The sequence below is a fragment of the Penicilliopsis zonata genome (assembly GCF_001890105.1).
Source record: "Penicilliopsis zonata CBS 506.65 unplaced genomic scaffold ASPZOscaffold_3, whole genome shotgun sequence".
In the NCBI taxonomy this organism is placed as follows: Eukaryota; Fungi; Ascomycota; class Eurotiomycetes; order Eurotiales; family Aspergillaceae; genus Penicilliopsis; species Penicilliopsis zonata.
In genome coordinates, this window is record NW_019208913.1 from 1,481,619 (window position 1) to 1,501,910 (window position 20,292).

The following is a 20,292-nucleotide window of genomic DNA, read 5'->3' on the forward strand; positions in this document are numbered from 1 at the left end:
TTTAGTAACCACCTACTTAGTACCTGTTATAGTTATAGTTACCAAATACCTCTGTCTAGACGGAGTCAACCGATGACTAATATCACGTGTCAGATCCAGCATTCTTCAGCAGGATCTGCAGTCTAACCCAGAATGGAAGTAGCTCCCTTAAAACTTGGCAGTCACGAGGTAATACTATATTACTAATTTACTATTACTAAGAGACTGGACAGTACTTAGACTATTGGTCTTAGTCTCTACCCAGACCTCAAAACTGAGTATGTCGAAAGCAATTCTTCTCCAGTGGCTTATACTAGTATACATGGCATTGCCATTCAACACTCCATAGCCATAAGGTACTAGTAGTCCCACGCATCCCAAGTATCTGTGTATTGATCCAAGATCATCGGCAGATACTCTGTTGACCATTGATCATGCCTATCAGCGGTAAGTTGTGCTTTACGGGCTTCCCAATAAGCAGGTAGCCAGCCAGACTGTTCCCAGTCAACAATAGCTAGAACATGATATGGTTGAGAGGAAGTAATAATAATATTACTGCGATGAAGGTCACCATGAGTGAACTTAATAGCACAGTTGTCAGGTAGTTCGTGTCGGAAAGGCTCAAGTGGTATTGAAGAAATGTAAACCAGTCATGGAAATCCTGGACAGTGTTGAACGGGCCGGCTTCAGACATATATTCTATATATGCAATACTCTATCATATAGAGGAGCTCGTGCAACGTTCCCTATATATATATATAAACTGAATTAGATATATGAGATAGAATTGATAGAATAGACTTGCCTATGAACTTCCCCAATGGGTCTTGCTTAAGATGGCGCAGATGGTCATAGGTCGTTCGGAGTTCATAGCATATCGCAATCCGACTGTCGTGTCCCAATTTATCCCATGCTTGCTCCAGAGTCTGCCCGTATATATATTCCATAAAAATATATCTCTCATCTCCATCTGTGCGCCACCCGTAAAACTTCAGAAATGGGAAAGTCACCCCCAAGAGACTGGCGGATCGCATGCAGTGACTGGGCCTCAGATATTTGTACAGCACTCCCCCATTTGACGAATAGGCCCATATCTTTAAATAGAACAGGTGGTGGTCTAACATAAGGTGCAGTTAGAGCTTTTCTGCAGTCTAGATTAACTCCTGCAAGATGCTGTAATTCAGCTTGCGCTCGTACTTCTTTCGGCGTAGGTAACTGAGTTCGCCGTTTGAAAAACGACGAATCCCTGATGTCGAAACTGGGCAAAGTGGGAATCATTGTTCTCAGCTGGACGCGATCTTGGAGCTTGCGCGCGGCATGTTCGAATAAGACTGCTCGTTTCTTTCTGTAGTTAAGGTAGCTAGCTAGCTTTTCATCGTTGAAGGAACAACCAACCTAGACTGTCTTTTATGGCGAATTGGTGGACTGTATGACGTGCTGGGTCGGCTATCGGAGGCAGTCGTTATCGTCTATGATACGTTGTATAAAGCAAAGCCGAGATGCGGGGATTGGACCGTATAGATCATTACTATATAGTTGTATTGCTATAGCTTCTTTCTCTTCTTTCTTTTCTTTTTTCTTTCGTAACAGTCAATTTCTCAATTTCTTTCCTTTTTTTTTTTTTTTTTTTTTTTCGTAAGTCAAGAGATCATCATGGCGCCGAATATCATCTTCATCATGGCGGACGACCACGCGTCCAAGTCGATCTCATGCTACGGGGCCGGGATCAACCACACGCCCAACATGGACCGGCTGGCGAACGAGGGGATGCGCTTCAACCACTGCTACGTGACCAACAGCATCTGTACGCCGTCACGGGCAGCCATCCTGACGGGCACGCACAACCACGTCAACGGGGTGTTGACGCTCAATTCGACCATCACGAGCCGGGGCCCCAACGTGGCGAAGCAGCTGCGCAGCGCGGGCGGATACCAAACAGCGATGATTGGGAAATGGCACCTGGGCGAGGGCAAGGCGCACGAGCCCACGGGCTTCGATTACTGGAGCGTGGTCCCCGGTCAGGGCGAGTACTTTGATCCGCAGTTCATCGAGCCCGAGGGGATCCATCGCGAGCTCGGATACGCGACCGACATCATCACGGACAAGAGCATCGATTGGATCCGGAAGCGAGACCCGGCCAGACCGTTCTTTCTCATGTGTCATCACAAGGCGCCGCATCGTAGCTGGGAGTACGACCCGAAGCACAAGGACCTGTACAAGGATCCCGTCCGGCTACCGGACACCTTCACCGACGACTACAAGAACCGCGCGCGCGCGGCCAAGGTGGCCAAGATGCGCGTCGCCGAGGACCTGACGTTTATGGATCTGGGACTGGTGCAGCCCGAGGGCGGCCTCGGGGTGGTGGGCGACAAGCTGCTCGATTCGTGGATGGTGTATGACCGTAAAGTACCCGCGCCAGAGGACGTGACGGGACTGCGGCTCATGGACAAGACGGACGGGAAAGTGTTCACCTTTGAGACGCCGGCGCAGCTGGCCGAGTTCAAATTCCAGCGGTACATGCAGCGGTACCTGCGGACGATCCAGAGCATCGACGACAACGTTGGCCGCTTGCTCGATTTCCTCGACGACGAGGGGCTGGCCGAGGACACCATCGTCATCTACACCTCTGACCAGGGCTTCTTCCTCGGCGAGCATGGCTGGTTCGACAAGCGGTTCATGTACGAGGAGAGCTTCCAGATGCCCTTCCTCGTCCGGTACCCGCGCGAGATCAAACCGGGCACCGTGTGCGACGACATCATCTGCAACGTCGACTTTGCGCCGACCTTCTTGGACTTTGCCGGCCTGCGCATCCCTACGTACATGCAGGGCGTGTCATTCCGCGCGCTGCTGCAGGGCCAGACGCCCGCAGACTGGCAGCAGATCGCCTATCATCGGTACTGGATGCACAATGACTGCATCCACGGGGCGTATGCGCACTACGGCGTGCGCGACCAGCGGTACAAGCTCATCTACTGGTACAACGAGGATCTGGGTATTGAGGGAGCGCGGCCGGGCGGCGAGGAGGAGGACAAGCAATGGGAGCTCTTTGATTGCGACGAGGACCCGCTGGAGCTCTTCAACTGCTATGATGACCCCAAGTATACCGATGTGGTGATCCGTATGACGCGTCTTCTTGAACAGAAGATGGGGGAGATTGGCGACGAGCCAGTCCATCCGAAAGTCTTGTAATTATAGGAAAAATACATAAATAATAAATTACGAATCCTTCATCAAGAATCGTTGTTCAGATAGCCCTGATATAAATGGCTATCGTCGACGAATTTCGCCTGATGGATCAGACTATGGATGGCAAGTCGACCATGGCGTTCTGTTGCCAGATTAGAGGAGGAGGAGGAGGAGGAGGAGGAGGACTGGGGCATGTCAGGGTCGACCGAGGGGTTATCCACGTCGTACAAGGCGACCAGTCGCTCCAGGTGTGAGACCATGTCGCGCGTGGGAGCCGAGGCCCCGAAAGAGACCTGTAGAAAGGAGAGAAAGGATTTCGCTCGACGTAGGGCCTCGTCGGCGCGGCAGCGGTTGTGGTAGCCTGGCGCCTGGAAGGTCGGCAAGAAGAGGACAAGTCGCGCGGCCTGAAAGGCACACACGGCTGCCCCGAGGGGCAAGACACGGTCGGAGCCAGCAGCGGAGGAGGACAAGCCGGCGAGAGCGGTGGCCATCCAGGCGCTGTGCTCATCGCACGTCTGGTGGGCGTGAGCGACGAGACTTGGCTCGAGGGCGTCAAGTACGACTTCTGGGGCAGCGTCGGCACAGCCACGGAGAAACAGGCGGTAGAGGTCGCAGTGGGCATGATGCCAGGCGAGATGGATGTCCAGATGGCGCACGAACCAGCGCTCACTAGGTGGTGGCAGTCGAGAACTGCCGGCGGCGGTCATGTCCGTCTGCAGCTGGGCCAGGGTATTCTGGAACTCGCCGACCACAGCATGTAGCTGGGGCCAAGGCTCTTCAACCAAGACAAGCTGACGAGTAAAACGCATGATGTCGCGGCGGGTGCGCGACAGAGACAGAATCAAGGCGAGCAGGCTTGGATGTGGCCACGTGGGATTACCGCTCGCCTTCCCCCGCGCAAAGACCTCCTCGGTGGATGGGAACTGCACGTAGATCGCGTCCAAGTGGATGGTATCGTAGCCGGGAAGGCCGGCGGAGAAGTGGCCATCGAGCAAGACGACCGTCCACAGGGCTCTTCGCCGCATCTCCTGGACGATCGGATCGAGGTCCGGCTGCTCATACGTCAGACGCAGGGCGGCAGCCATGCGACTGACAACGGCGATCATCATGAAGGCACGGGCGAAGTTCCCAACTTGGGCGTGATACTGGACAAGCAGCAGCAAGGCTTGCAGACGAAAGAACGATGGGGTGTCAAGATGGGCCCAGAGACGCTGCTCGGCGTGCTCGACGCAGCGGGTGCGTTCGTCGACAGCCAACGGGCTCGACCGGCAGAGCAGACCGGCGACGGCGGCCATGGCGAGCACCAGACTGGGTTCAATAATGGCCTCGGTGGCCACCATCCGGCGGACCGAGGCCTCGTGCAAGAAACTGTACGAGGGGAGGGGGTAGAGGTGAAGGAAGTAATGGTCAAGCAGGCTGAGCAAATCGACGCGAGTCAACGTCAACGACCTACCAGCGAGCTGCTTGATCGTCCTGTAAGAACCCCCCCCCGATACTGGAGGCGACTGGCGGGCTGGACGACGCTCCGGGTACCGACAGAGACGGCCCCTCTGGCGACAGGAACGGCAGTCTGGCGACTCGCCCGAGCACCGCTCCTTGTTATGCTGGCAGGCAACACAGGCTCGCACTCCACGGCGTCTCTCCGGCGGACGATCCTGGGTCTCATCGGCTGCTGTCTCGAAAGAGCAGCGGTGGTGCAGGCGCTCGCAGTTGGCGCAGCGGCCAGGGCGACGGTCACAGAGGACCTATTAGTCCGTTAGCACTTGGACACTCACTGAAAAGTCCGGATAACTCACCTTGCGAGAGCGACACTGCAGACAAGGCTTGACGAGGTGACGTCTGGGCATGATGTTGAGAAGGAGGGTTTGTTTGGGAAGGAGCGGGATCAAGACAGGATGGGTAGCCTAAGGCTGCTACTAGGTGGAAGCACAATATCAACATATTAATGATGACAATATATTTAAATATAAATATATGGAAAATTATAATAACGATAATAATATATACAATTATATCTTGGCTGCTTCAATAGTTGTCTAATGAAATATCACTGTATATTCAAAGTATAGCTAAGCAGTCCCCATATCCTCGACAGCATCCGGACGGTCCCAACTGTCGACCTCTAGACCACGCACCAGCCGCTCGATCTCAGCAGTGCGAGTGCACCATTCCTCGCGGGCTGCCAGCTGGGCATCCCACATGGCGCGGAACTGGCTCAGCATAAAAGGCGGGAGAGCGGCGGTCTTCCGACCGAGGCGGTAGTCGTAAGTGACGATATCCTCCTGACAACGGGCTGCAGGACGTTGGCGCGCCTCGGAGAGAATGACCACCTGGAATTCAAACGCCGGCTGTGCTGTTTCACACGGCTGGGCTAGTTTATGGTACACGGTGATTCTATCGGGGTACGTCATTGGCTAGATAGTCAGCGTACTGTCTAGAGAGCATGAAATCACATTCTCAATACTAGGGGAATACAAATTTGTAGTCAACCTTGATACTGCGCAGAATCAGGCCGACGGCGGTTGAACCGACGAGCTGGCGCCATTCCGAGGCGTGATCGGGGTCGAGGTGTGCGATGCGGCGCATCAAGTTGACGCGTGCACTTTCAGCGTAGCGGACGTAGGTGACATTATTGACGTGGCCTATTCGTTAGAATAAAAGTATATATATATATATATATATATATATATATGTGTATATATATCTTAGGGAAAGTAGTACCCTATCACTTAGCTTGATTCAAGTACGAGTCAATCGCATACCATCACATCCTATCACGTCAGAACAGTTACAGCAAGTGATATAGCAACGGTTACCATCTCCCCCCAAGTGACGTCCTGGGAAACAGCCGTGTCAACGAGGAAGCCTTCACTGCCGACCAGGAAGCCACGCCAGTCCCTGGCTAGGATGGCGAGCAGGGAGCCCGCGGCATGGATCTGCGGGGGGTTCAGGCCGAACATCAGACAGCGGCCGATGCGGCGTTTGATGGTCGTGAGCCATAAAGGGTTTGGAGAGGGGGAGGGAGGAGATACAGCCTGAGAGGCAGATCGAGTGGTAGTCTTGAGAGTCTGAACAGACAGACGAAGAGCTGTCTGAGACAGACCAAGGGAAGCCATGTTGTCACTCTCATGTCTGCCTCAGGTGTACTTTTATACTGACTACTAACTGACTATGGTTAGTTCATTGAATCATTACTAATACTTTGCCATTAATCTAGTATACTCTCTCTCTCTCTCTCTCTCTCTACTTACTATTAGTTTACTACTCTATAATGCTCCGCCACAAAGTCATCGCACTGTACAAAGGTAAGCCATATTAATATCTCAAGATCAATCAAATCACTGAACAAGGAGAACTCCTCCATCTCGGACGCGAGTACCCAGCAGGCCCGTCCTTCTTCCGTGCCCGCCTCCACGCCGCGTTCGCTGCAAACGCCCATCTACGCGATGAAGCGGAGATCCACCGAGCAATCCAAAAGGCAGAATATGTCAAGAGGGGTATTCTCACTCTACTTGGTCACTATAGTATGGCGTGTGCTGATTGACTTAGAAATTGAAGCATTGTGAGTCTCCTATATTTATATTACATCGCTAATGGAGTAGGTATTATCTGAAACGATACCGAACACTCAGGAAACGATATGGTCAATAGAATTATTTAACAACTGGGTATAACTAGCCAAAACTAGACGGATGATTTTCTTCCCCACCAGGCACTCACTTCCAAACATTCCCCCCCCGCCAACCCACCGCGATACAGCAGATCGGTCGTCATCGCCGCCCACCACCGGTCCCACTCGTCGCGGCTCTTGCCGCTGGCCTGCATGAGCATGGGTTCTAAGCCCTCGATCATCTGGAGGACGGTGAGGAGAGCGGTGCGTCGGATGGCGATTTGTTCGGGTGTTAGACTCAGCGGGGGAGGTTTTGGACGTGCTGTCGACTGTTGTGATTGTTGTGATTGTTGTGGTTGTGGTTGTGGTTGTTGATCACGCTCCCAACGCATCTCACTTAGAGGAATGGCGATGCGACGGTTCTCGACACGCTCAAAGGTGTCCACCTCGGCGGTAAAAGAAAGCCCGATGGTAGCGCAGGGCAGGGCGCTGAGTTTGCGCCGATCAAACGCCCGCTCAACCCAGGTGTTGTAGTCTCGCAGGTACGGGTTCTGCGCGTGCGTGAACGGGGTTGCGGCCGTGAAGGTGTACGTGGCGGTTGCGTCGGCGATCTCCTGCTCGCGCGAAGCCGTCCAGGAATGCGCGGGCGCCGGGTTGGGGAGCAGCGAGCGGAAAACCCAATCCGAGTCCCAGACCTCGAGGGTTCCCCCCGGTTGCAAGACGCGTAGGGGTTCACACAGTCCGTACGCCTGTTGCGCCGGGCTGGAGGGGATGGCGCCCGTGTCCTTGATGAAGACAAAGTCAAAGTAGCCGTCTGGAAATGGTAGGCGGGCCTTGCGCAGGTCGTGACGTTTGAACTGCCAGTGGACACCCCGCTTGCGCAGATCGGGCGCCGCGGCCACCAGGTCGATCCCCGTGAACTGGATGTTGGCGTGGCCCCGGCGGGCAAAGTAGTCGTGACACAGGCCCGACCAGACGCCGGAGCCGCAGGCGATCTCGAGCACGCGCCGCGGAGGGTGGTCGGCCAGGTGTGGACTGCAAAAGGGGGCGCCGAAGACGCGCAGCAGCATCAGCGAGCGCAGGATCTGCCGGTGCATCTCCGGCAGGTCGCAGGGCAGCGGGTACTGCTGCTGCCCGTCCTGGTCGCGCAGGTAGTCGCGGTCATTGAGGCGCACAAGCGGGTATGCGGGCAGGCTGCTGCTGTTGCCGCTGCTGTTGCCGCTGCTGCTGGCGGTGGAGGTCTCGGTCAGGCCGGTCGAGGTAAGCGACGACTGCGAGGCGGTTCCGAAGCCCGTCCCTGTCGAGCTGGTCGGCGACTGAAAGGTAGACCCGGAGGCAGAGGAGGAGGAGCCACCGGCCAGGGCGATGACAGCAGATGCCGACCCGGGGAGATCCATGGAGGGATTATCTCATCTGTTTTCCTGTATTTGATAAGAGATAGGGAGTACTGGGGGAGATTGTGGTATATACACTGATATGTTGTGTACTCACACGACACCTGAACCGGAGGAGCACATTATGCCAAAGTCAAGAGGGAAAAAGTAGGAATCCAAGTCTGTAGTTCACCACTAGTCAAGGCAAGGGAATTCTCAGATCGAAAGGCCTCCGGGTGGACACTGGACAGTGGACAGTGGACAGTGGACAGGAAATGCCCCCTGGACGGTTGGAACGCCCACTTAGTGGTGAGGTGGTGGCGGAAAACGCTGGGTCCGCCCGTGCTGGGCCCCGTTCTTTGGGTCTGGGCTTTGCTTGACATCATGACTTGAAATTAATCATCCGAAGTAATCATTCTGAATTCGTTCTAGCAAGTGGATGGATGATTGATAGCCAGAGAGCCGTGGTGGGAGGAGTGGTGAAGCACGGATCAGTGCCTGGTCCGATCAGGGGATGGAAAGACTTCGAGAAGAGAAGCATCTGTACGGTATTGGTACTGTTACGGTATTACCAGTCGTTCTACGGTGGTAATCCACTGAATCTGTATTGTAGCCTGAGCGCGAGAAGCTGCTGTTTTCAGTCTCAGTCTTATTAGGTAGAGGTACCTATGACTAAATAGTAAATAGTAGATAGTACCTGATAGTTATTACTAGCCTGTAGTACCTCCTAGTATAACTACAAGGTACCTACTATAATCTATAACTACTAGTATCACTACAGTCTACTATACTAGATACCTATGTACTATGTAGTATGATGTATGACAGCTGTCGGAGACTCGGAGAGTCCGAATCCTTGTATACACTACTATACTTGGCCAGTGGGTTGGACTAAGCCTCGTAATCGTCAATTTAATAACTGTTGCCGTCGGTAGGAATTCCCCGGGTGGATCGCTGTCTGTCTGAAACCATGCTATGAGTACTCTGTACTATTGACCTCTTTGTTTTCCTATTTAGTAAGATACCTTTATTACTCATATTGAGACTAAGATGGAACAGTATCTACTCCATATATAGGTATATATGGAGTAGATACTGTAGTTATACTATACTATACTACCTAATTACCAGGTAGTATACTATATAACTCTATAGAGACTGAGGACTAGTAACTAACAGTGAGTACTATATTTGACCTGTCAGTACTCTTTTAGGCACTACTAAATAATAACGGCGCAACGGCTAGCTCCCAGCGTTCTGGTCCTGGGAATCACTAGTTAAGGGGGACTTGTGAGTACAGAGTACGGAGTAATACGGAGTAATCCATGAAATTACTACATACTACTTAGTAGGTAATGCTAAGCTGTGTAGTATAATGTAATACCAAGTAGTTACCTCACTATTTGCCTAGTACCCAGCCAATACCTAGTATATATACCTCATCCTGAATAGTCTCAGACATGGCATAACAGCCTGGAAGTTGACAGACAGTTCACAGACAGTTGACAGACATTTAATTAGATAGTATTCTTTAGTTCTATACTATATGGTTATTATTATAGGACTCCTATCTAGTTTCAACTAGCGAATAGCAACACTATAACTACTAGTTAGTGGCAAGGTATAAGGATACTTCACTGTGGCACTGGATCCTTTGTAAGAGTGGCAAAGAAGGAAAATCTAGTACTACATAGAACTACATAGTACACACTGTATTAATATTTACAACCTCGTTTTTGATTTATATTTATTTATATTTTCCTTATGACTGCTAAGATGCTATGGCTAGTAGGTATACTACAAATTACTGATAGACTCCTAATATATAGCTATTGTCAGGACAATATTTAGTGATTATTACTTACCATAATAGACCTATCTTCTCTTCCTCTCCTTGATCAACAATTTTATAGAAAAAATAAATGTTGAATGAAGATAGAGAATACCAGCTCCTATAATGATTTCTGCCAAATCACGTTCTCGGGTCTTCCATCACGTGACACCGCTCTGACTCCCGCCCGAAGCAAACGACTTCGCAGCAGCAGATCGAGGACGCCAGCATCGCGATCCGCCCCCTCGAGCTGGATTCTATCGGCAATTGCATCTGAATCGTGGCCTGTGTACGCTGCCTGTTGTGCCCTCTCCGTGTCCCTGCGGCCTCGCCTCTTCTGACGCTCCAGACAGGGTTTTTCGCGCCAGATCGCCGTTCCCATCGCTTTCGCCGCCCGCCCTATCGTTCGCTCCCTCTCTCTCACTCTCACACACACTCTCTCTACCCAACTCCTTCACCCCACCACCACACCGGGGAAACACCAGCTGCTGCGAGAATCTTATTCCATCCATCCAGATTCCCGGGGTGCTTCCGCCTCAGGACCCCATGTTGAAGAGAAGGAGAGATCGTCGTCGTATCCGGGCCTCAACTCCTCTTTCTCTCCTCTCCGCCGCCGCACGGGGGTCGACGACTGCCTCTGTCCAACAGCAACACCCGCCGGTACCATACCTGCCTCGGTCTCGGCTGCCTCGTTAAATGGCCGATGGTACCTACAGGTTCCAGCAGCCTGGGGCCGGGCAATTCTACTTCCAACCGCAATCTCAACAGCACTCCCACCCGCGCCACCTCGTCCGCAACGGCACCAATTCGCCCACCGGTCGCCTCAAGTTCAATAGCGACACCCCCTCCCCGTCTCGCTCCCCGCCTCTCGGTGGTCAGGCTACCTCGCTCAATCCCTTCACCATGTACAGCCAGACCCATCAAGCTCAGCACGTCATGCTGAATGGTGGTCAGGCCCACCAGCGGTTCGGTATGCAGCTGCCCAAATTCCAATCCCAGAGTCACCACCCCCACCATGCGCAGCAACAACAGCAGCAGCAGCAACAACAACAACAACAGCAGCAGCAGCAGCATCAGCAGCAGCATCAGCAGCATCAGCAGCACCAGCAGCATCAACAGCAGCAACACCACCCTCATCATACGCAAGCCTCTCACGCCATCACCCACCAACACAACTTCTCCGGCGGCGCTCTTGCCAGCACCACCCCTCATTTCACCCCAAGCCACCTCCAGAATGGCGGGCCCACCACCCTTGACGACGAGATGGACGAATCGATGAACGAGCACTGGCAACTGCAGCTGCAGTTGGCTGCCGAGTCGAGGCAGGCTAGCTCCCCGCACTACTACGCTCGTTCCGTCGCCCAGCAGGCCAAGGGTATCCAGATCGCGCCCCTCCAGATCGCCGCCGACTCGCCGGAGAACGGCATCGACGGCCGCAATGGCTCCGCCAAGGTCAAGGACAGCAGCAGCAACGGTAGCAACAGTCGCCAAGGCTGGCATGCCCTCGACTTTGGTGGCCAGGGTCTGCGCGCCCTCTCCACCTCCCTGTTCAATTACGTCTTCCTGGAAAAACTCTACCTGAACCACAACAAGCTCAAGGCCCTCCCGCCCTCCATCGGCCAGCTACGCCGTCTGAGTCACCTGGATCTCTCCGGCAACGATCTCACCGAGCTGCCCGACGAGATCGGCATGCTCACCAGTCTCCGCAAGCTCTATCTCTTCGACAACAACCTCCGCACCCTTCCTTACGAGATGGGTTACCTGTATCAGCTGGAAACCCTGGGCATTGAAGGCAACCCGCTGAGCGATGTTCTCAAGACCCAGATCATGAAGGAGGGCACCAAAGCGTTAATCAGATACCTCCGAGAGGAGATGCCAGGTAAGTTTTTGAAATAGAGAGAGAGAGAGAGAGAGAGAGAGAGAGAGAAACTAACATATTAGTGCATCTCCCCCCTCCCGAACGAGATTGGATCATACTGGACGAAACGGCCAGCTCATCAAACTCTCCCACAGACAAGATCACCGTGCTCTCCTACAACATCCTCTGCGAGTCATCCGCGACGCCATCGCACTATGGCTACACACCGTCCCGCGTGCTGGCCTGGGAGTTCCGACGGGAGATGATCCTCAGTGAGATCCGGTCTCACAATGCAGACGTGGTCTGCATGCAGGAGGTGGACCAAGGCGGCTACAACGACTACTTCCGGGAGCAGCTGGCGTACAACGACTACAAGGGGGTGTACTGGCCTCGTGGGCGAGCCATGGGCATGCAGGAGGAGGACGCCAAAGCCGTGGACGGCTGTGCGACTTTCTTCAAGGGCAGCAAGTACATCCTGCTGGACAAGCAGCTGATCAACTTTGGGCAGACCGCGGTGCGGCGGCCGGATGCCAAGGGCCAAGACGACATCTACAACCGGCTGTGGCAGAAGGACCACATTGCGGTGGTGGTATTTTTGGAGAACCGGATGACGGGCTCGCGGTTCATCGTGGTGAACTCGCACCTCTACTGGGACCCGGCCTTCAAGGACGTCAAGCTGATCCAGACGGCCATCCTGATGGAGGAGATCACCAAGCTCTCCGAGACGTACGCCAAGTGGCCCGCGTGCACGGACAAGACGGCCTTCCGCTTCTCCGAGGCGGAGGACGGCACGGAGAACCAGAAGAAGAAGAAGCCGGCGACGCCCGTGGAGCCCGCCCCCTCGGTGGAGTACCCCAGCGGCGACCAGATCCCTCTCCTCATGTGCGGCGACTTCAACTCCTCGCCCGGCTCGGCGGCGTACAACCTGATCGCGCACGGCGGACTCAACGAGGACCATCCGGAGCTGGAGAACCGGCTGTACGGCAATCTCAGCCGGGTGGGCATGACGCACCCGTTCAAGCTCAAGTCGGCGTACAGCTCGATCGGCGAGCTGGGCTTCACCAACTACACGCCCGACTTCAAGGACATCCTGGACTACGTGTGGTTCACGTCCAACTCGCTGCACGTCACCGCCCTGCTCGGCGAGGTGGACAAGGACTACCTGCAACGGGTGCCCGGGTTCCCCAATTTTCATTTTCCCAGTGACCACATCGCATTACTTGCGGAGTTTTCAGTTAAAGGTAAAAAGGCAAAGGTTGTCGAGGTGGATTTTGGACCGCAGCGTAAATGATGGTTGTTGGGGGTGGTGGTGCATCTTCATTGAGGACCGGCCGGTGTTCTTCCTCTCTTCCTTTTCTCTTCCTTTTCATCTCTTCGCTTTTCCCTCATGTTCTTCTCGGATTGGTGGCGGTGAGGTGTTGCTCATGTATCTTCCTTTTTCTTTCCTTCCTCGCTCTGTCCGTCTCTCTTTATCTGTCTTGTGAGTTTATTGTTTCTTCGCCGCCGGCGTGGTGTCGATTGCTTGACTGCAAGTATGTTCTTGGAAAGTAAATGCAGCATGATTCATCGTACATTCTATTAATATTAGTATGTACTCCGTACCTGTAGGATTGAGTTTCAGATAGAGTGCGTCACATGCAAACTCTAGCATCCTAGGCATCATCTTATTCAAGTATTCTCCTAAGTATTCTCCTAAATATTCTACTAATTTATTCTACCAATTCAATATACTAGTCTCCAGCATGGCAACAGAAGAAGGCACCCTCCCTGTCCAAGCAGCGACTCTATACACCAAAACGTGGAAGGTAAGTGTATACTTCTGGATACTTCTGTACTATCCTAACGTCCAGACACAAGGAGAACCACGCGCCATCCTCGCCTTCATCCACGGCTTCAGCGATCACTGTAAGATGAGACTATAAATCAAGGGGGGTGACTTGGTGTGCTAATCCTCAGCCAACGCATATTACGATCTATTCCCCACCCTTGCCCGCCGAGGCATCCAAGTCCAATCTTTCGACCAGCGGTATCTCCATTGAATAGAAGAATATATATATATATATATATATATATATAACTCTTGCTGATATGAACAGAGGATGGGGTCGGTCCGTGAATAAACCACAAGAAAGGGGTCGAACGGGTCCCTCGGCTGTCGTGATGGGGGATATCCATTCCTTCCTACTCACAAGAAAAGAGGAGAAAGTTCCTCTCTTCTTGATGGGACATAGTATGGGAGGTGCAGAGGTGTTATATTATACCCTCCACCCGGAATCGCCTTTCACCAGCAAGGACTCCCCTATTCGAGGAGTGATGGCGTATTCGCCGTTGATTGCATTACACCCGTCTACCCGGCCGTCTGGACTGGTGGTCTCCCTGGGCAGGTTAGCAGGGAAGATAGCCCCCCGTTGGCAACGGCATTCGCCGCTCGATCCGCGGGCGATGTCTCGCGATGACCAGGTGTGTGCCGAGTGGGCTGCGGATGCGCTGTGTCATGATTACGGCACTTTGGAGGGGTTGGCCGGCATGCTGGATAGAGGGTTATGGTTGGAATCGCGTGCGAGTGCGAGTGCGAGTGCGAATACTGTACCCAGAAAGGAAGTGTTCAACTTCTGGTTTGGTCATGGAACTGACGACAAGGTCACGGATTACGAAGCTACTAGGCGGCTGGCTGCTGCGCTCGGCGAGGAGGGTCATGCCGTCACTTTCCAGTCGTATCGGGGCGGGTATCATAAGCTCCATGCTGATCTGGAGGCTGTCAGGACGCAGTTTGCGCAGGATATCGGGGATTGGATATTGGAGAGGGTTGACATGCCGGCTAGGACAGAGGACAGAACAGAGGATAGGGCCAAATTGTGATTCTATATTCTATTATAGTACAGTATAGTTAGTATAGTACATCAGTTACCTAGGCAGTCCGCCTCCAGATCCCAACAAACCCTCCGCCCACGACGCGTGCGCCGACCTTGGGCCTGCACACGAGCACCGTGTCTTCTTGCGAGCCCGGGGCATTTTGGACATCTTGATTGCTACTCCCAGACTGAGGTTCTTTTCCAGAGGCCGTCTCCAGAGGTGTCTCCAGAGCCGTCTCCGAGGCTGTCTCCGAGGCTGTCTCCAAGGACGGCTCCTCTACCCGCGACTTTCTCACGGCATGGCGCAAGTCCCACATGCGACCGCTGCTGATCCCCGTGCCAAGCTCGACCACTTTGTCCATGACGAGCGGCAGGCTTTGCCGCCGGATGAGGTCCATGCAGTCGCCGATCTGCGTCACGCTGGGCATGAACACGACGAGAAGTCCTCCCTGCTTCAGCACGGGGCAGACGTGCGGGAGACGCAGATGTGCCGATGGCATGTCTAGGATGGCATGCGAGAGGAAAGGTTCGAGGGGCCCAAAGTTGAACGCGCGGTCCTGCTGGCGGCGCGCCGTCTGCTCCGCGATCCAGCGCTCGACGTGGCCCACGTAGAAATCGACATTGCCGGCGTAGATGCCCCGGCGAAACCCGCGCACGATCTTCTCCGCGTGGGTAGAGTACTTTCCCGAGATGTCCACCGAGTGAATCACCGCATTACGCTGTGCACGCCAAGTGTTCCACTGCTCTTGCTGCTCCTGGCGCACGGCGTGCTGACCGTCTTCTGCACTCTCCGGTGTTTTCTCCTTTTCTGCTGCCGTCTCCTCCGGTTGGATCGGCCGGTCTCCCACGTACTGTACTTGCGAACCTGCCGGCACAGGCGGCGGGGATGGGTTCGCGGCTTGGATCGCGCGGGCCAGGTGGAGAGTCAGCGAGCCGTGCCCGGTGCCGGATTCCAGAATCTCCAGCGGCGGCTGCTGTGCGGCGTCGCCCTCTGCAGTTGCGGCAGGAGGGATGTGGATGTCAAGAAAAGAGACGATCAGATTGGCATCCGCCGGGTATATCTATCGAACCGGTTCAATTGAGTCGTCTAAACATCGGAACGAATAAGTAACGTACCGGCGTGACCAGGCGAGGAGTGAGGGTGATGTACTCTTCTAACGTAGGAAGACTGAGGCGGTACTCTGGACCTGTCACTCTTCAATTAGCATATACTTTTGAGTGCCAGATCTCTCTCTCTCTCTCTCTCTCTCTCTCTCTCTCACTCACTCTCTCACCTTTATGGGCTTGTACTGACTCTCGTACCTTCCTGCCAATAATCTGGTCATGGTATAGCTTCCCTTGCCGCAGATCTGTTTTTTGGCCTCTGGCCAACGGTTTTGTCAATGTCGGACTCTTGCCTTGAATAAACACTCGGTCGCCCTCTATAAAAACGTCCTGATCAGCTTCTGGTCTCCAATTCCCTGCTACAGAGCACAGCAGCTCACCTTGGAAGACGGAGAAATCCGTATTTATCGATCGGGGGAATCTGGCGAGCGTCCTCGGCGAAGAAAAAAGGCCTTGAACCTGCCGCGCCAGGCGCGAGAGGAAAGCCATCGCTGAAGTGTCAAGACTGACGTAGAAGATTGTGTTTTGTTGTGATAGATAAGAAGTAAAAAAAAAAAAGGTAGAATGGCAGAATAATCGGAGACTGAGTGGATTCTTGGCTGTCGGTGGATTCTGCCCTGGCTTCTTTCTTTCCCTTCCCCAGGCCCCGGTGAAAGGGGGGCAAAGGGGATTTGCCCCTCCTGACCTTGCAGATCGTGTCATTGTCATCTCGTCATCTCTCTTGCTGGTCTTCTTCTGTGTCTTTCCCTTCATCTGCGTTGACCGAAAGCGTTCTTCCTGGTCGATACACCAGCGACCTGTCGTTGATTGTCATTCCTGGTCAATTGGGCCTCTTGTTCTCTCCAGCTGGTCGAGATCCTTGTTATCGGAGTGGGTCTTTCTTCTCCAAGTAGAAGCCATTTCCGTATGACTATACGTTAATCATTCTATATCGAACAGAGAGAGAGAGAGAGAGAGAGAGAGAGAGATGGGGTCTACTACGCTGCCATATATGAAGACCAACCCCAAGATCATCTTCTTTACAGACTTTGACGGGACGATTACGCTTCAAGATAGTGAGTGTCTGACCCGAGAGTGAAAGCTTTGGTCTGCTGACGACGGTCTGTACAGGCAATGACTACATGGTAGGTCCCAGATCGTGTGTGAAAGGTTGAGTAAAGACTGACTGGTCTGTCTGTAGACGGATAACCTGGGCTATGGCGTTGAGAAGCGTCGGGCGGGCAACCTGGCTGTGCTGGAAGGCCGAATGAGCTTCCGGTACGGAAGTCGACACATGGACCCCGCTGGCATTTTTTCTTATGGCTGATTCCTTTTTCTCTCTCGCAGCGATTCTTTCAGTGACATGCTGGCCAGTGTGAAAACGCCGTTCAATGAGTGTATTCGCATCTTGCAGGAGAAGATGAAGCTCGACCCGCACTTTGTCGAGTTCTACTACTGGGCCAAGGAAAACAACGTTCCCATCGTGGTCCTTTCTTCGGGGATGGTCCCGGTGATTCAGTCCCTGTTCGAAACCTTGCTTGGTCACAAGATCGATAGCCACATGTACATTGTCGCCAACGAGGTGGAGAGTCGTGATGGCAAAGACATCAACACCGAGGGTGGTTGGCAGATCAAGTTCCACGACGAAAGGTGAGTGTAGTAGTAACCCGAATCTCCTGGCCAGGATTGAGAAGTATGTCCCTCCTATACTAACGAAACGTCATCTCTTCTTTCGTTGAAGCCACTTTGGTCATGACAAATCCCGCGAGATCAAGCCATATGCTGCCCTCCCGGATAATGAACGGCCGACGCTGCTGTACGCTGGCGATGGCGTCTCAGACCTGTCTGCCGCGGCAGAGACTGATCTCCTCTTTGCAAAGAAAGGCCATGGTATATCCTTATCTTTTTCTTATCCTGTAGACTCTCCCAATTCTGACGGGTGACAGATTTGGTCACATACTGCGAACGCGAAGGGATGCCATTCACCCTTTTCGAAACATGGGAATCCATCCTCGCCACAACCAAGGACATCGAGAGCGGCAAAGTGTCGATCAAGAAGGTTGCCCAGGAAGGCCTGGAATCCCTCCACAAAGGAAACTGAGACGCGCGATGTTTCCATGGCCTTGGCCAAGCCATGGGTTTTAGACTGGTAGCGACTCCAGCTGCCATTTCATCTGATTTATTCATTTCGGCACAAGCTAGAAGAGATTTACGATACACGCGAACCACCTCAACACAAGGAAACCGCAACTTGTCTTCACATCTTAGGCTGATCAACCGTATGTAGTATATCCGAGGCAAGGCATCTCGTAATCGTAATTTATACTCATGAAGATCGGACCTGTTCAGGGTTCAGCCAGGGGGCCCCGGCATGTGACCGCCTTCCCTCGACCCAGCAGTTCATGAGGATTAGATATTATTATTATTGATTCCCTCTTATTCATACAGCGACACGCAAAAACCAATATACTGACCTACGCATCGATATGGCCTCTTGAGTGGACCGGTGGTCTTCTCTCGTGGGTGTCCTTTCTTTGTCTGTTCCGCTACACCATGCTCCAGGGGCTATTGCTAGGGATCTCTGCGATGCAATAGCCTCACCGTATATTCTACCATTTTACTTCTCTCAACCCCTCCCGCGAAGGGTTGATTCCTATTATTTATTATGGCTCGTCGGCTAGTAAGGACTCGTTGATGGGACTTTTCTTTTTGCTTTTTCTCTCTCTGAAGGACTCCACTAACAAGGATGCTGTTGGAAAAAAAATCTAGGTCCGAACAGCCGTCCAGCTCGGGATTATCACGACTATCGTACTCCTCCTCGTGCTGCTGTTGGATAACCGGGTCAAGCTTCTGCCTGCCTCGATTCATGGCCACCTGCCGACACACTACCCCGGATACGTTGTGACGGATGTGACCATCGCCTCCTGTTCGTCGATCGGGCTGTTCTCCAAGTGTCGGCTCGACCCGGAGAGATGGACGCGGATCGAGAAGGACCTATACCTACGCACGGGCTGGACATCGAGCGCCTTCCTGCACGTCGAGCGAAAGAAGGAAGAAGAACTGCTACCGACGGACAAGGTCGTGGTGGATCTGAAGATTAGCCGGCTGGAGCCTACGCTGACTGACGAGACCAAAGCCGACACCGAGGTCTGGGAGCAGCGGCCGGGGGGCATCTGGTTAAAGCGGACGGCGCAGCGCCATGCGAGTGACTCGCAGTTGACCATCACCGCGGTGGATGTGCTTTTCGGCGCCGATGCGGTGGATCCACGTCTCAACTGGGAGGTCAAGGACCGGCCCCTGATGCTTGATAGCCGGACCGAGGAGCTCGAAACGCGCCTCACCATTCGGCGGGGGACGCCGCCGAAGAACAAGTTGCCCGTGCCCCGGATCAACGACAATGGTCGCTTCAAGATCATGCAGCTGGCGGATCTGCACCTGAGCACGGGGCTGGGCGCGTGTCGCGATGCTGTCCCCGCAGAGCTCAAGCCCGGGCAGAAATGCGACGCCGATCCGCGGACGCTGGACTTTGTCGAAAGACTACTGGATGAGGAGAAGCCCGACCTGGTCGTGCTGACGGGGGACCAGGTCAACGGCGAGACGGCCGCTGATGCGCAGACTGCGCTGTTCAAATCCGTCAAACTGCTGGTCGATCGACAGATCCCCTATGCGGCCATCTTCGGCAACCACGATGACGAAGGCGACCTCAAACGGGCCCAACAGATGGCCATCCTAGAAGAACTACCCTACTCCCTTTCAGTCGCCGGTCCCGAGGAGGTCGACGGGGTCGGGAACTACATTGTCGAAGTGCTGGGCCACGGCTCGACGACCCATTCGGCTTTGACGCTCTACCTCCTCGACACACACTCGTACTCACCGGATGAGCGCCAGTTCCGCGGCTACGACTGGCTCAAGCCCAGTCAGATCGGGTGGTTCACCAGCACCGCAGAGGGCTTGAAGAAGAAGCACCGCGAATACACACATATCCACATGAACATGGCCTTTATCCATATCCCGCTGCCCGAGTACCGCGAAACCAACAACTACTATCAAGGCAGCTGGACCGAGGCCCCCACGGCCCCGGGATTCAACTCGGGTTTCATGGATGCCCTGGAAAAGGAAGACATCCTCTTCGTGAGCTCTGGACAGTAAGACAGCTTTTCACTTGATATACGTTTTTGAATAGCCAGCTAATGTCACAGCGACCACGTCAACGACTACTGCATGCTCGACAAAGACGACAACGGCAAGCCCGCCCTATGGATGTGCTATGGCGGCGGCGTCGGGTTCGGAGGCTACGGCGGCTACGGAGGCTACGTGCGCCGCGTGCGCTTCTTCGATTTCGACATGGGCCCCGGCCGTGTGGTGACCTACAAACGGCTCGAACACGGCGACACCGAGGCGCGTATCGATGAGATGATGATCGTTGACGGCGGCGCGGTCAAAGCCCCGGTCGGCGTAGCCTAGTCAGCTTTTCTACTATCTACCCCCCCTTTTTTTTTCTAGCATGCTTGTTTTCGGCG

At 53.7% G+C, this 20,292-nt stretch overlaps 12 protein-coding genes across 12 annotated transcripts; 6 read left to right on the plus strand and 6 right to left on the minus strand.

The window, feature by feature from the left end:
* Window positions 1-318: 318 nt before the first annotated feature.
* Window positions 319-1,048, minus strand: ASPZODRAFT_129750 (hypothetical protein). Its single transcript, XM_022722346.1, has one exon. It carries the CDS (start codon window positions 671-673, stop codon window positions 494-496), a length of 180 nt encoding a protein of 59 aa, XP_022583822.1. The 5' UTR covers window positions 674-1,048; the 3' UTR covers window positions 319-493.
* Window positions 544-1,444, minus strand: ASPZODRAFT_1452335 (hypothetical protein). The gene is made up of 3 exons (XM_022725083.1): window positions 945-1,444; window positions 785-892; window positions 544-725 (listed from the first exon to the last, which is right to left on the minus strand). Exons 1-3 carry the CDS (start codon window positions 1,255-1,257, stop codon window positions 679-681), a joined length of 468 nt encoding a protein of 155 aa, XP_022583823.1. The 5' UTR covers window positions 1,258-1,444; the 3' UTR covers window positions 544-678.
* Window positions 1,445-1,638: 194 nt separating this feature from the next.
* Window positions 1,639-3,268, plus strand: ASPZODRAFT_129753 (hypothetical protein). The gene has a single exon (XM_022722347.1). It carries the CDS (start codon window positions 1,657-1,659, stop codon window positions 3,166-3,168), a length of 1,512 nt encoding a protein of 503 aa, XP_022583824.1. The 5' UTR covers window positions 1,639-1,656; the 3' UTR covers window positions 3,169-3,268.
* Window positions 3,210-5,012, minus strand: ASPZODRAFT_14035 (hypothetical protein; the record flags this gene model as incomplete). Its single annotated transcript, XM_022724658.1, has 2 exons — window positions 3,210-4,910; window positions 4,962-5,012. 2 exons carry the CDS (start codon window positions 5,010-5,012, stop codon window positions 3,210-3,212), a joined length of 1,752 nt encoding a protein of 583 aa, XP_022583825.1.
* Window positions 5,013-5,234: 222 nt separating this feature from the next.
* On the minus strand, window positions 5,235-6,281 carry ASPZODRAFT_59752 (hypothetical protein; the record flags this gene model as incomplete). The annotated part of the gene is made up of 4 exons (XM_022728865.1): window positions 5,235-5,579; window positions 5,641-5,807; window positions 5,895-5,898; window positions 5,982-6,281. 4 exons carry the CDS (start codon window positions 6,279-6,281, stop codon window positions 5,235-5,237), a joined length of 816 nt encoding a protein of 271 aa, XP_022583826.1.
* A 155-nt stretch (window positions 6,282-6,436) lies between these two features.
* ASPZODRAFT_14037 (hypothetical protein) lies at window positions 6,437-6,731 on the plus strand (the record flags this gene model as incomplete). Its single annotated transcript, XM_022724660.1, has 3 exons — window positions 6,437-6,470; window positions 6,519-6,662; window positions 6,715-6,731. The coding sequence occupies 3 exons, from the start codon at window positions 6,437-6,439 to the stop codon at window positions 6,729-6,731; spliced, it is 195 nt and encodes a 64-aa protein (XP_022583827.1).
* A 65-nt stretch (window positions 6,732-6,796) lies between these two features.
* On the minus strand, window positions 6,797-8,196 carry ASPZODRAFT_129754 (hypothetical protein). Its single transcript, XM_022722348.1, has one exon. It carries the CDS (start codon window positions 8,170-8,172, stop codon window positions 6,850-6,852), a length of 1,323 nt encoding a protein of 440 aa, XP_022583828.1. The 5' UTR covers window positions 8,173-8,196; the 3' UTR covers window positions 6,797-6,849.
* Window positions 8,197-9,916: 1,720 nt separating this feature from the next.
* On the plus strand, window positions 9,917-10,761 carry ASPZODRAFT_1452745 (hypothetical protein). The gene is made up of 3 exons (XM_022725089.1): window positions 9,917-9,936; window positions 10,022-10,268; window positions 10,333-10,761. Exons 2-3 carry the CDS (start codon window positions 10,078-10,080, stop codon window positions 10,673-10,675), a joined length of 534 nt encoding a protein of 177 aa, XP_022583829.1. The 5' UTR covers window positions 9,917-9,936; window positions 10,022-10,077; the 3' UTR covers window positions 10,676-10,761.
* ASPZODRAFT_164846 (hypothetical protein) lies at window positions 10,224-13,346 on the plus strand. The gene is made up of 3 exons (XM_022726689.1): window positions 10,224-10,268; window positions 10,333-11,858; window positions 11,921-13,346. Exons 2-3 carry the CDS (start codon window positions 10,676-10,678, stop codon window positions 13,126-13,128), a joined length of 2,391 nt encoding a protein of 796 aa, XP_022583830.1. The 5' UTR covers window positions 10,224-10,268; window positions 10,333-10,675; the 3' UTR covers window positions 13,129-13,346.
* A 233-nt stretch (window positions 13,347-13,579) lies between these two features.
* Window positions 13,580-14,696, plus strand: ASPZODRAFT_140229 (hypothetical protein; the record flags this gene model as incomplete). The annotated part of the gene is made up of 4 exons (XM_022724639.1): window positions 13,580-13,642; window positions 13,688-13,742; window positions 13,794-13,863; window positions 13,934-14,696. 4 exons carry the CDS (start codon window positions 13,580-13,582, stop codon window positions 14,694-14,696), a joined length of 951 nt encoding a protein of 316 aa, XP_022583831.1.
* A 49-nt stretch (window positions 14,697-14,745) lies between these two features.
* Window positions 14,746-16,282, minus strand: ASPZODRAFT_60146 (hypothetical protein; the record flags this gene model as incomplete). The annotated part of the gene is made up of 4 exons (XM_022728896.1): window positions 14,746-15,750; window positions 15,806-15,876; window positions 15,964-16,110; window positions 16,174-16,282. The coding sequence occupies 4 exons, from the start codon at window positions 16,280-16,282 to the stop codon at window positions 14,746-14,748; spliced, it is 1,332 nt and encodes a 443-aa protein (XP_022583832.1).
* A 478-nt stretch (window positions 16,283-16,760) lies between these two features.
* On the plus strand, window positions 16,761-20,236 carry ASPZODRAFT_140231 (hypothetical protein; the record flags this gene model as incomplete). The annotated part of the gene is made up of 8 exons (XM_022724640.1): window positions 16,761-16,848; window positions 16,904-16,917; window positions 16,974-17,050; window positions 17,120-17,422; window positions 17,514-17,662; window positions 17,719-17,831; window positions 18,542-19,917; window positions 19,972-20,236. The coding sequence occupies 8 exons, from the start codon at window positions 16,761-16,763 to the stop codon at window positions 20,234-20,236; spliced, it is 2,385 nt and encodes a 794-aa protein (XP_022583833.1).
* Between the last annotated feature and the right edge of the window lie 56 nt (window positions 20,237-20,292).